This window comes from Drosophila santomea, chromosome 2L (assembly GCF_016746245.2).
Source record: "Drosophila santomea strain STO CAGO 1482 chromosome 2L, Prin_Dsan_1.1, whole genome shotgun sequence".
NCBI lineage: Eukaryota > Metazoa > Arthropoda > Insecta > Diptera > Drosophilidae > Drosophila > Drosophila santomea.
Window position 1 is genome coordinate 21,038,907 of NC_053016.2, and position 12,976 is coordinate 21,051,882.

A 12,976-nucleotide genomic window follows, 5' to 3' on the forward strand; every position below is an offset into this window, starting at 1 on the left:
TGCGCTCGACATATTTTTAAACATTATAGAAATTGGCAAGAAAAACAAGAAAATTAAAAATATTAATACTATTCTCAGAAGTGTGGGCGTCGCAGTTTTGGGCTTTAAAGTGAGTGCGGCAACATCAGATGCGCAGCATCTACATATGTCTCTGGAATCTGAATGCTTAATATCAATTTTCTGGCTTATTAAAATCCTGAGATCTAGATGTTGATTTGGACAGACGGACGGACGTACAGGGGGATCGTCAGACGGATTGACAGACGGACCTAATCCTATCTTGCACGGATTAAGGTCCGTCTGTCCATGTGCAAAGTAATAGAAAATGTAAATACATTTTATTTTGATTATATCAGTATATTTAAAAAATAATTATAGTGTATATAGAACAGTGGAGAATAAAATGGCAAATGGCTTAAACTAACTCATATAATATCTCTCGTCTGTTGATGCTGATTAAGATTATCTATACTTTATAGGACATTTTTTCTTTCTTTGCAATTTCTACTGATAGGCCAAGAACATTTTTGTCGAGCCCACTCTATTTTAGATTCGAGGAAGTCGACTTTTGCTTTCTCTCTTATTTGATTATTGAGCAAAATAGTCGTAGTGGATAATGCCTTTGTTAAGCCGAACTTGGGAATGCTGCACTACTGACACTTCGCCTTTCATAATTTGACAAATACAGCATACCTTTCGACACGAAGACGTAGATGCTCGCCGGCTCCGTGTTGCTGGCCGAGCAGGTGTAGTTGCCGGAGTCCGTGACCTGCGGTTCCCGGATGATCAGACGGCTCTGAGTGCGTGGTCCCGGGGTCGTCTCAATGGTTATGTCCCGACGGGAGTCGACGTAGTTGATCAGGCGATCGTTCTTTTGCCAGTACACGTACTGCGGTGGTGTAGGACTCTGTGGCACAAAATTGATGGGGTGACCGGAGTACGGACTTTTCAACTCACTTCTCGACTTACCTTTTCAATAATGCAAACTAAATTAATTGTTGAGCCCATGTCGACATGCAGCTCGCCGGAGCCCAGTATGAATGCCTCTGGAACAACCACTTGAAGATTCACAAAGTGGGAAATGATGCCTGTCGGTGTCGAGACCTGTGTGTTGGTGTTTGATATTATGGTTGATGGTCCGGGAAAGCAATGAATGGAAGAGACGGGAGAGGAAAGAGCAAGTGTGGCCATTGAGTGCGATTGGTATTCGTAATCAACTTGAAACTTAATGCTTCTGCAAACTGCGAGCAAGAATTACTTTTTTCCCAGCTAGTTCCGAAAAAACCTTCCGAGTGCAAGAAATGTTGCACTCATTGAAATGCAAATCAAACAATTTCAATTTGGCAAGCAAAAATGAAACAAAACGAACGGATTCTATATAAGTGGAGCGCTTTCTACACGTCCCAGCTCGGAGCTCTTCTCCAAAATATCCGGCAGGCAGCGATTTCAACTGCAGATTTTCCGGATCCGCTGCCGCAATGGAGTAGGAAAATAACCATTTCGGCATATTTGCATGCAGCTCTCGTTTGCTGCTCAGCTTCATAGTCCATATTCTGTATTCCGTATTGCGAGGTCTTCAGCCCGTTGTCCGAAGACAGGAGTCCGGAGGCGACATCGCCCAACCCACTGACTCTGAGCCTGACTCGGTGACTGACTGGTTTGTTCTGGCATGCGGCTTCTCATATTGAAATTGCATGCAAACAATTTTGAAATTGAAACTACGTTTGTGAAATTGCACCACGCTTCCTTTGCCCCTCATCCATGCAGTCAAAGCAGGGCGAATGGCACTTGTGCTGCTGCACAAACAGAGTTGCTGTCAAGTGTCCATTTCAGCAGTGTCTAACTTTGTTGCTTTTCGGTTAGTTGTTTCCCCATTCCCGAGTCTCCCTCTAAGCTGTTTTTCTTCCTGCACGACCCCTGCACGACTCCGCACCTTCCCTATTTGCATTCTCATGACTTTCGGGCTTACTTGTAAATTACTTCGTGAGATGGAAGTCCTTGCTTCTTGCAGGAGCCCGCATGTGTCGGGGTCCGGGTCATCCGGACCCGTTTTCTGGCCAAATTCGGCGCAGAATGTTGGCTGACGTTCACATGCGCTGACGGACTCGTCAATGTCAACGGCACTATCCCAATCCCGCTCCCAATCGGACTCGAATACGGATTGACATTCACGTTGGAAGTTTCCCTGCTAAAGAGAACCCGGCCAGAGCAGAAGGATGCGAGCGGTGGCCTTAAATCGAACCTTTGCATACACAACTTCATTTCCATTTTACAATTAAATCATGCGCAAAAGAACAAATCGACGTGACGTAAAATCAGGGAAAAGCTAAAGCTCGAAAACCTCAACTCAACGTTCTCGTGCAGGGAAACGCAGGGACGCGAAACGAGAGCATATGCAAATGGACTTTAGTTTATTTCAACTGCGCCTCATGCATAAAATATGGAGCCATCATTCCCGGCCGCCCAATACGACTCCCACGTCCTCCCGCACGCGCACTCCCACGCACACGCCCATTCCCGTTCCCATTCCCACTTACCTGGCACTCGTACATGCCGTGGTCCCGGCGCTGCACAAACTTTATCTGCAAAGTCCACATGTTGGAGCCGGGCGTGTGCAGTATGGCGAAGCGCTCGTCGTTCGTGTAGAGCTGGGCCCCGGACGACAGGATGTGCCAGTCCCGGCGGCGGATCCAAGATATTTGGTTCTGTTGACGAAAGCCCGAGCGGGCGCGTTATTAACGACCGGACTAATTGGTAATCGAGTACTACACACACGGATAATTAATAGCACTACAAGTAGGCAGCACAGACAGATCAGCACATGCAATTAGCGAAACATGCGAATATTACTCGAAATGTAATTAAAAAATACTCAAAAGCCCCACGGTGCAAGCACCATCACACCACACCACCAATGTCCGCGCCGCATTGTCTTTTCGCGGGGCTGTGGGTGGTCTGGGGGGAGGCTAGTTGGCTTAAATTACGAGATTGGTTTACAAGTGGATAAGCTATTTTTAATGTTCCTGGCCGGTGCACACTCAGTTCATAACAGGCAAATTCAGAAAATGCTTAAATAAATTAAACCCGAACCAGAAATTTCAACATTTTTGTGGAATATCGGTGGAATTGGCTGTGTGGGCGTTAAGGTGGGGATGGCAAAAAGCTATTCGGCAACTCAAAAGAAATTTACAAGTAAAATGAAAAAAAAAACAAAATATCAAAACCTTTTTCAATATTTTTCGTCGGCTTGTGGGCGTAAGAGTGGGCGCGGCAACATATGGAAACCAATTTGCGCTGCGTCTATGTGTTTCGGAGCCGCATGTTTGGTTAAAATCAATACATCCGCATAAAGTGTATAAAAGGAGCCGTAATTAATGCTCGTTAAATTGAAACAAACGTTTCCGCGGTTGTTTGTGCTTGACTGCTTAACAAATTAGAATTTTGCGTGCCGCTTTCAGCAAAGAGGCGAATGAAAATGCCATATAATTAGACAGAAGAATGAAATGGAAATGAAATGAAAACGAAAACGAAAACGCAAATGGGTAAAATGGGAAATGGTGCAAAATATCTCAAATACGATATGCACATAGAATTGCAGCAGCAGCTGTGCTCGCAGCATATCCTGGCCATCTTCATGCGCTGGGCTCGGATGGAATTCAATTTTGCTGCCACTAAACAAAGCGCTTTTCCATGCAAGGCATGCGGGAGGGGATTAGGCGGAGAGGACTTTGGGTTTCGGGCTTAGATGTGGGACGTGGGGTATGTGACACAGGACAAGTCAGGATGGAGTATTGTGATTTGGGCAAGCTGAGGAACAGCAGGGCGTGCACATTGAATAGAACAGAACCGAGCAGAACAGAGAAATGTCATTGCCGTTGCCGACATCGTGGTTCGACGAGGTACAATTAGAAAGACAAAAACAAACCCAATTTACACCCACTCTGTCCACACCGGAGACCTTGCAGACCAGAAAGGCGGTGCCACCCAGCTGGACGGTGGTGTTGTGCGCCATCAGCTTTTGGAGCAGGAAGATTCGCAGAAGGGCGGCAAAAAGAAACAGAGCAGGAGAGAAAGAATACAAGACAAAAAGTTAAAAGTTCATTTTTTACGATGCCGAAGGAGGTGGTTTAAAAAGCGAAACGCATCCAAGTCGCACAATTAGTCAGCAAAACAGCGCCTGCCCAGGATCCACGAACCGGTCCGGGCAGCACTTCAGTACTTCAGAGGCGGACCTACTTGGTCCGACTGCGACTGGGACGAGAGAGGTTGACTGGTGTGGGTGCTCGTGGACCGGGCGTCTGGTGGTTGCGGCGCGCCTGCCATTTGGATAATTAGATTCGAAGCCAGCGCGAATGAATTATAAATAAGCACTAAAGATTAATTAGTCCCGGCAATGGAGTCCAGATCACATCGGACTCGTTCCCGTCGTGCTGGTAATTAGTGTTATACTGGGAAAGTGGTCCGGTTTTTTCGCCTTGGGTCCTGCTGCATTTTTCGGATCCGGCATTTACGTGTTGGAGGGAAAGAGCACACTGTTTTGCTGACGAAAGCGGCTTTTGTGTTTGCTATGGCTGGAAAATTGGGTGTCGCAGCATCTGCGCTTGCAGGCGATTCAATTTAAATTTGATTTCGAATAACACTTTGTTAAATCCGTCCGGACGTAGGAAGAACGCTATCTGTCAATGGGACTTACCTCACTGTCTTCAAACATTGGACTGTCGCTCGAGTCGAGATTATTATCCAATTTTGAATCGCCATTTATACCGCCGCGCATCCATAGCTTTTTCCAATCGTTATCAGTGAGTATTGACTTTTGATCTGTAATAAAAAATGCAGCCACAAGCGTTAGACAAACGCAATTGCAGAGTGGAAAGTGCAGTCACAAATTGTGTTAAAGTCAGGTTCTTGGTAGCTCTCTTGCCTCCAAATCCCGTTGACGCCATTCGAAAGTAACCAGCACAATTGTCTGGGGTGGTGCAGTTAGCAAATTAATGTGATTGGCCCCGCGGCACGTACTATCCCATTTCCAAGCAGGTCAAAATACTTACTTTCCCGCTTTCCTAAGCCCACTTTATATTTTTGTTTAGGCTTTGCTATCCATGCGTAAGTCAGACTCCCCATATAACATATAAATATATATATATGAATATACATATGCATATATCTTTCTATCTAAACAGAATTACGAACTTTTAAACTCAAAGTGTAGGTATTTAAGTTGTGCGTAACGCATATGTGTTATCCGGTATTTTGGGACTTGAACTTAAAAGAGCGCAAAAGAAAAGCCAAACAAATCATAATCATTGGACCTGACAAAAGCATTTCTTAGTTAAACCAAGCTTAACAACAGTTTGTGTTGAAACTTAATGAGGATATAGAAGGAGAAAAACAGTAAAGTTAGCCCTTTTCACAGGTAAGATTTAATTTCTTGAGAAGCTCTTGCGGGCAAACTTAGAAAATAATATTTGCTTAAAACTTCTGCAACTATAATCTGGATGCCATCATTGCTTACGACGACCAGCAAGATGGCCATTAATATGCGGCTCTGGGATTATTAAAAAATCACCGAGGCTTCCTTTCAAATTTTAAATTTAATCAGAGCCACTTCGGTCCCTATCTGCTTTTTACTATAATTAGGAAACTTTGATTGCCCAGGCAACGTGGTCGAGTAGTGCAGCTGACCGTTTGGCATTCAAAATTAAATTAACGCAAGACTGCACATAGGTTTTTAATATTTCTTATACTGCGTGCTCGAGACTCTGCAAAACGACCATCCGAAGGTAGGTCGGGTACTATTAACTCGCTGGGTGCTCAAGAGATGTGTGTGCCTGGCTGTGAAGTGAGAGGCCTCTGGAAAGGAATTTATCCAATCAATCGGGCAGCGTAACCCGAAAACTCTAGGACTCCTTAGCCTTGGCGGCTTGCAATTCGTTGTGCTAAAAGTCGAGAAGGGGATCAAACAGCGCAAAAGGCGCCGTGTCGTTGGCCAAATCGCCCACCTCTGGCTGTCGGCCATAAAATACAGCGGAGCGAGCTTACACTTTTATTGCCTCGTAAATTTTTATAGTTCATACTTTAGGCATGCGTATGCAATACCGCAGATGTACGGTATCTGTGAGTGAACTGCTCCTGCGTGTGCGAGGGTCGTGTATATGTATTGGCCGTATATGTATTGGACGTATATGTATTGGGATTGTCCTTTGTGCGCCACCATGTTATTTATGTGACCAAAGTCCGCAGTGACGTCAAGGCCTGCTGCATTGATTTCAAATTTGTTCTGATTGACCAAATTCGAACTTATTTATTTCGTCATCAGATATATCCACGATTATCATTTGACTTGGACAATTGGCCATGCAAAGGACAAAATAAACTGGGAAATGACGAAAACGGAATACTAAATACGAGCTTGATGGTTTTTATAGTAGTTTCTGTATGAAGTGCTAAGCAGATTGCCTTTCCACGGAATACGTCCGTGGTACATATTTGGTGATACCTCCCTTCTTGTTCACGCAAATCGTCTTCTTCCTCCTATAATTTATCCAATACCAATTAAAATACTGTATAATATAACGCTACTTGGTCCGTGCTGGTATATAAATCTCATACTAAATACCTTCGGGTCATCCTGAACAGTAAACTAAAATTCGGCCGTCATGCTACATTGGTGAAGCAAACTATGTTATCAAAAGCTATGGCCTTCAAGTTTATGGAAGCTGCAACTAAATCACACATAAACAAAATCCGTTTAGCTCAGAGTACAACACTGCTAGTGACATAGAAAGAAATCTGACAATAGAGAAGGTTGATGGCGTTATCCAAGCGCTAGCTCAGAACTACGAAGACAGGCTGAACCGACACTCAAATGTTCTCGCTAGACGACTGTTACGACAGAATATAAGGAGAAGACTAAAAAAACTCCAACCATTTCCTAATTCTTTAAACTAGTTGTCTATGAATATCGAAATATATAAAATATATATTCTTGTAAATAATGAAAACTTGTTTACGTTATGTTCAATAAAATAGTATTACTAATTCCACTTCCGCAAATATATTATTTCTTAGGCTGCCTTAAGGTGACAGTAAAATAATTTAATTCTACATGTATCCAAATTTTTCAAAATCAAAAAAGAAATGAAAAAGTATCCAATCTGCGAAATTTTTAAGCATTTCTGACGTCCTTATAACGGGTGTTTTTTTTAGAGGTATAGAACTTTAAGTTGGCATTACTGTTCAAGATGGCGACCGATTTAACAGCTGTCAAGTGATTTATTCTCAGTTTGGTTTGGCAATTCGTCATGCGTGCTTACAAAATCCAACTCGTGCAAGAATTGAAACCAAACGATCATCAAGCAAGGCGTAGATTCGTCGAATGGGCCCAAAACGAGATTGCTGTTGTTCCCGATTTTTCATAAGCCTCCAAGATCTTGTGATTTAACACCGCTAGACTACTTTTTGTGGGGCTATGTAAAGTCATTGGTCTATGCGGATAAGCCACAAACGCTAAACCATTTGGAAGACAACATTCGCCGTGTTATTGCCGATATACGGCCAAATGTTGGAAAAAGTCATTGCAAATTGGACGTCCAGATTGGACTACATCCGAGCCAGCCGTGGCGGTCATATGCCAGAAATCATATTTAAAATGTAATGCCACAAGATTATCTTTCATGTCAATAAAATTCATGTCAATCGAATAATCCATCGTTGTTTTATTGCAATTTAAAGTTCTATACCTCTAAAAAAAACACCCTATATTAGCTACACAAGACTAGTAGGTTATTAAGCTCGATATAGTTCCTATGCTAACGACTTAAAATAGGAAAACTAATATTCAAAAATCTAAGGACCAAGAACAACTTTCAATTTTTGCCTAGACTCGCTTTACAATCAATAGGATCGGCCGATATTAATCCATTTGATTTGGGATATTACACAGCGTTTTACAAACGAAACAGCTTTAAATACGTTCAGATCGAAAACCATAGATAGAAAACCATGGATATAGAAATCAAGGACAGGCAAAGACAAGGCCACTTGACCCAAGTCCAATGATGGCGGCTTTATGACGGGTCAGGTTGGCTTGGGTGTTGAAGAGATAGAAAGCGAAAATATTTGTACACACACACCCTCACGATATTTATTCCTGCTTTTGTATGCATGGCAGGCCCTGCACACACAGGGCAAGTGGAAACATATTGATCAAGTTAAGAGGAATTTAAATGCTTAGGCCCAGACACAAAGCCAACTGCTCAGAAACTAAGGTCATGTGCGGAAGTGGAGGGGTGAAGGCCGAGCGCGATAATAGTGAGAAAACACGCACTGCTAATAAAGTGGCTCCGGCCGCGTATTCCAACGCATCCTTTTCGGCTAGGCGGTACGTGCGCATGTCGGCTGCCTGCGGCTTAGGCGTGTGAGTTATATTATGCCTGGAAGTAGGCAACTGTAATAAAACTTCGCAAGAGGCGATAGTAAACGGACCCCGGCAGTGGGGCTTTCGGTTAGAAATCCATTTCTGGTCTAACCGGACGCCGCAACAAAGGCGGCTAAAACTGGCAATATATAAGTTTTCGTTTCGTTCATCGCATATTTCATTCTTCCCCCTTACCCTCCACCACCACCTCCTCAGCTCCTGCCTTGCACCGCCCTGCGACTGCTAAAAAGCGATAAATAATGAAGTCAGCAAGTGAGGCTGGCATTCTCGCATGTTTATTATTTATAATATATATTTCTTGTCAATCTCTCTACCGATCCCGACCCCGATCCCGAGCCCGAATCACCCACCGCTTAACTGGTATGGCCCAAAGTCACGACACATTGGTTATTGTCCTCGTTGTCGACGATGTTTTTGTTGTGGCCATTGTTGTTGCTGTAACGGTTCCTGCGCACTTGCCATGCTTCAAATTATTATTTATCTGTCCCAGCCCTGTCAGCAGTCTGCGCCGAGTCTTTGTATGCCCTTCCCTGCTCCGCGCGACGTATACGTAATATTTTAATACCCCACCAATATGTTTGCAGCGAGTCTGCTAGTGTGCGAGTGTTAATCCCTAAATCTGCTTAAGTCGGCGTTCTTTTCCCGCCCGAGTGTTGAAGTGCTTAGCTGTTTTTAAGCTCTCCCCCATGACTGCCGTGGGCCGGCTGATGTAGCCTGTAACCCATAACCCATAACCCATAACCCATAACCCACAGCCCATAACCCACAGCCCAAGACCCGGTCTCAGCTCACAGGTGAAAGATCCCGCCAGGTATTACACACGGCCCACGAGCTTAATTTTAAAACCGCTAAGCAAATTTGCAAAAAAGTTTTCTGTGTGGCAGTGTCTTCCTTAGCAACCCAGCTTCAAACTCATTTGCACTTGAGCCTGGGTACGAGTGTGTGGAGAAGCCAGGTGAAAGGCATTCGTTCGTGCTTGATAATGTGCGTGTGGAGGAGCGACCTTGAGCGTTGCGCTACCCCCCACATATGGACAGACGGGCATACATGTTAGCTGAGCAGACCTTGCCTCGCCCTCTTTTCACTGCCAAAATAATGTTGTGCCGCTTCCTGCGCTTCTGACGAAGCCGGAAAAACGGTTTCAGTGGAAGGCCTTCAGAAGTAGGTGATACTTCGGTCTCTCCCCGAAGAATCTGAATCGCTCCCAAGTAACGATTTGCGAAAATCTGGCCCTGAAATTAACCCCAAAGTAACTGGCTTCGTCACTCCACCTTGTAAATTTTACCTGCGCCGACGCTTTCGCTCTTCTCCACAAATACCACGCATATTTTCACATGCCACGTCACACTTTCAGTGCAATTTAAAAGTCAATTTTAAAAGTTTTTCCGACAACGATTTTCAAGCCACAAGTCGTCGCCATAAATTTTCAATTTCTGCACTGTCACACGAGCTCCGTTTGTTTTCGGTGCGCCAAGTGTCCACCCCACTTTTCTCGTCTTGTTTCGTAATGAGGGGACCGCGCAATTTGATAAGGTGTCGTCGTGGGTGGCGTGGCTTGCTGGGTAATTTATGCGTAACGCGTTTGGCCGTGGGGTGGTAAAAAAAATAGAAACAAACAACAAGGCAAACACAGCGACTTCAACTTTCCATGGAGCCTCAGGTCAAACCAAAGCCGCAAGGGCAGCAAATGCGCCGTTCCCATCAACAAGGTGGGTCGCACTTGGCGCTAATCTCTCCCCTGTGTATTTTTCATTATCCTTATTATTTGTGAATGTTACGTGTTGCCCATAACTTAGGTGCTCTAACAATGCGTACACGTGCCGGGGGTGGGGGCCTTGAGGCGGGCTCTTAGGGTGTGTGTCGCCGACGATTTTAAGTGAATTAGTGGAAGGTCAAATCGCAATGCCCCGCGAATGGGGTATTCAAATGGCTTGCATAGAATATCCGAAAGGCTTAAGATTCTTGGTTACATTTGGGTAATTGCTCAGGGCCTCCCCTTTCCCACCCGGTGGAAGGTCTATCATGCTCTTCGCAGCTCGGATGCATTCCATTTGCGAATTGAATTGCAAACATTTAAATATCCCACCTATAGGAGATGATACCGAACCCCTCCCACAACAGAAAATATTCGACACAAAGTTTTGTGCCGCAGGTGCTTGCTTAGAACACTTCTAGCGTAATTAAATGCGGCAGAGACTACGATAAAATTCCTGGCACAATAAATCCACAAATTGGTAAAGTTTCACGCTGGCTTACGGACGACGTTAAGGAGCTTTAATTGCGGGCCAGAGGACGGGAACTGCGACCAAGACCACGACATGAAGCAATTTGTTACCTTGTGTAAATATTAAAATAGACTGGCTATCGGGGTGTCAGTCAGTCCACTCAGTCCGCTCAGTCCACCAGGGAGGGCCGTTCACATAAATTTCGCTTTAATTTACTTAGCACTTCACCAAATCCCTTCCAAGCAGGTCTAATTTAATTCTGAGGCCGGGGGAGGACAATAAAAGTAGATACGGCGAGTGGATTTGGGGGTATTGGAACGCACCTGGCTCGAGGGTGGTGGCCAGGAGCAGCGTCGGCAGGCAGAGCATCAGGATGCGCAGCTCCATCAGGTGCAGTGGCCGCCGCAGACGCAGCAACAACCGTGGCGGCACCATTGGCATCCTTGCTCCCTTCGCCAGGCCCGTGATTTCCCTGTTGTTCCTCTCCTCCTCCGAAGGCCTACTGTCCACGGCCTTTGTCCTGGCACATCGATAGGCGGGCGGAGCGTATTGTCTGACTGGCTTTTGTGGCTGCTTATTAGGGTTAATGGGTTTTTGAATGAACGCGCTGAATCCTTTCAGCTACGGCAACCACACAATGCCGGCATCTCCGGCGCACATATGCCCCGCCGGGTTGCTCTTTCTGCTCTTGCTGCTGCTGCTGCTGATGTTGCTGCTGTTGCTGTTGTTGCTGCTAGTTGATGCGATGCGATGCGTCGCTGATAAATGATGCTGGTCCGATGGCGATGTGCAGCTCAGCCGTTTTTGCAAGCTCCGTTTTCCGTCGTCTGTCAATGCGTTGTTGTCCTGCGAATCACAATGCTCTTTCCCGCCTCTCACACTCCTCACAAATTTGCAGCTTCTTTCTTCGAGGTTTCCCTCTCTATTCAGTCGGTGCGGAAAAAAGCTGCATGGTCTTCATCATTTTTCATGTCACTGCGTGTTAGCACATTAAGCCACGTCGGGGTCCGTGTAACACTGGCTGTATCTATCTTGTATTGTGTGCCTGGCAAAAAATTAACACTCGCCTTTTTATAAAATTACATTCAATTTGCTCTAGTGGATGTTCTGCCTCCTTGCCTGCGAAGAACAATGTCAGAAGCGTAGTGCCGATGATGAATCGTTTTCAGCGTGATGTCTTGCGAGGGTCCTTCGTTTTTGCACTTCCCGCTTCTCGGTTCCCGTGTTGTTAGCTGAAACGAAAAAGCACGCATATGATATGGCTGTAAATAATAGATTCTTCGAATAAGTATGAGTGCCTATGGAAATATAATGGTTGCTTCTAATTACAATTGCAATGGCCATCGCGAGATTCGTTTCCCGACCTAATTCCGACGGTCCGCTCGACCTCACGAGCTGCGGGGATTCCCATGAATTTGCATATAGAAGGAAATTTATTTATTGTTCGAGCAAATTTGGCACATTATTTATAGGTCAGCGATAGCCGGACTCCCCGGGCAAGGGGGACAAGGCGGGGGTTCTCTGGACAAGGATTATGCAAAATGACCGGCCAACAATTTGCTGAACTGGACGCTGCGCAGCAAGACTCAGGCGGGGTTTTCCATAAATTTGTATTTATTTGCTCGCACGCGTGAGTGCGTTTATTTAAATTTTTATGCTGAAAGCCGTAAAAAACAGAAAGCACTTGAGACTTGGACAAAGTTTTGTGGCGTGTCATAATTTTTATCTGAAGCGTGAATCTTTCTTTTGAGTCTGCTCCTTATTATTGCCTTACATTAAATAGTATTTTCATATTACGACGAAGCTTATACTCGTATTGCTGTGGGACAGCAGGGACAGCGCTCAAATCTAGCGATTTCATGGACAGAGTTTGTTCAACTCGCCGGGAAAACTGCGCTAATGAATACAAATTTCGAGAGCGCTGTGCACATAAATTAAAATTGAAATTCGGCCACAGAATTGCCAAAGCGTTCGCTCATTTTAATTACAGAACTATGTGGCTTTCTGAGCTCGCCGATTCAGAATTTCTGATTTCGCGCTGCAGGCCGCAAGTTTGCCATGGTATTTAATTAACGCCGCTGCTCTCATGGACAAACATTAGCAAATGTCATGCAGCCCGAATTTATGGCACACTCGTGTGCCATTCGTTTAAATTGATAATGCAGGGTGGGCGGCGATCTCCGGGGTGGCAGTTAGTTGTTATTTGCTGCCACTTTGCTTCTTTCGTTCAAATGCAGCAGTTTATAGTAATTCGGAGAGTAAATGTCCTGCCTGAGGAATTCTTGTTTATGTATCTGTGTTCTTTGGCCAAATG

General features: G+C 44.9%; 1 protein-coding gene across 7 annotated transcripts in view; it reads right to left on the reverse strand.

Annotated features, from left to right (window-relative positions):
• LOC120454558 (zwei Ig domain protein zig-8) overlaps positions 1 to 12,976 on the reverse strand; it is a 54,203-nt gene that overhangs the window by 2,960 nt on the left and 38,267 nt on the right. For 2 of the 7 annotated variants that reach the window (XM_039639960.2, XM_039639952.2), the window contains 6 exons: positions 10,986 to 11,894; positions 4,694 to 4,818; positions 3,926 to 4,015; positions 2,538 to 2,705; positions 970 to 1,104; positions 694 to 907 (listed from right to left, as the gene is read on the reverse strand). In XM_039639960.2, the coding sequence (XP_039495894.1) occupies positions 694 to 907; positions 970 to 1,104; positions 2,538 to 2,705; positions 3,926 to 4,015; positions 4,694 to 4,818; positions 10,986 to 11,103 (850 nt within the window). In that variant the 5' untranslated portion in view covers positions 11,104 to 11,894. The remainder of the gene's footprint in view (positions 1 to 693; positions 908 to 969; positions 1,105 to 2,537; positions 2,706 to 3,925; positions 4,016 to 4,693; positions 4,819 to 10,985; positions 11,895 to 12,976) is intronic. The other 5 variants (XM_039639997.2, XM_039639987.2, XM_039639977.2 and 2 more) reach the window with 5 other exon arrangements.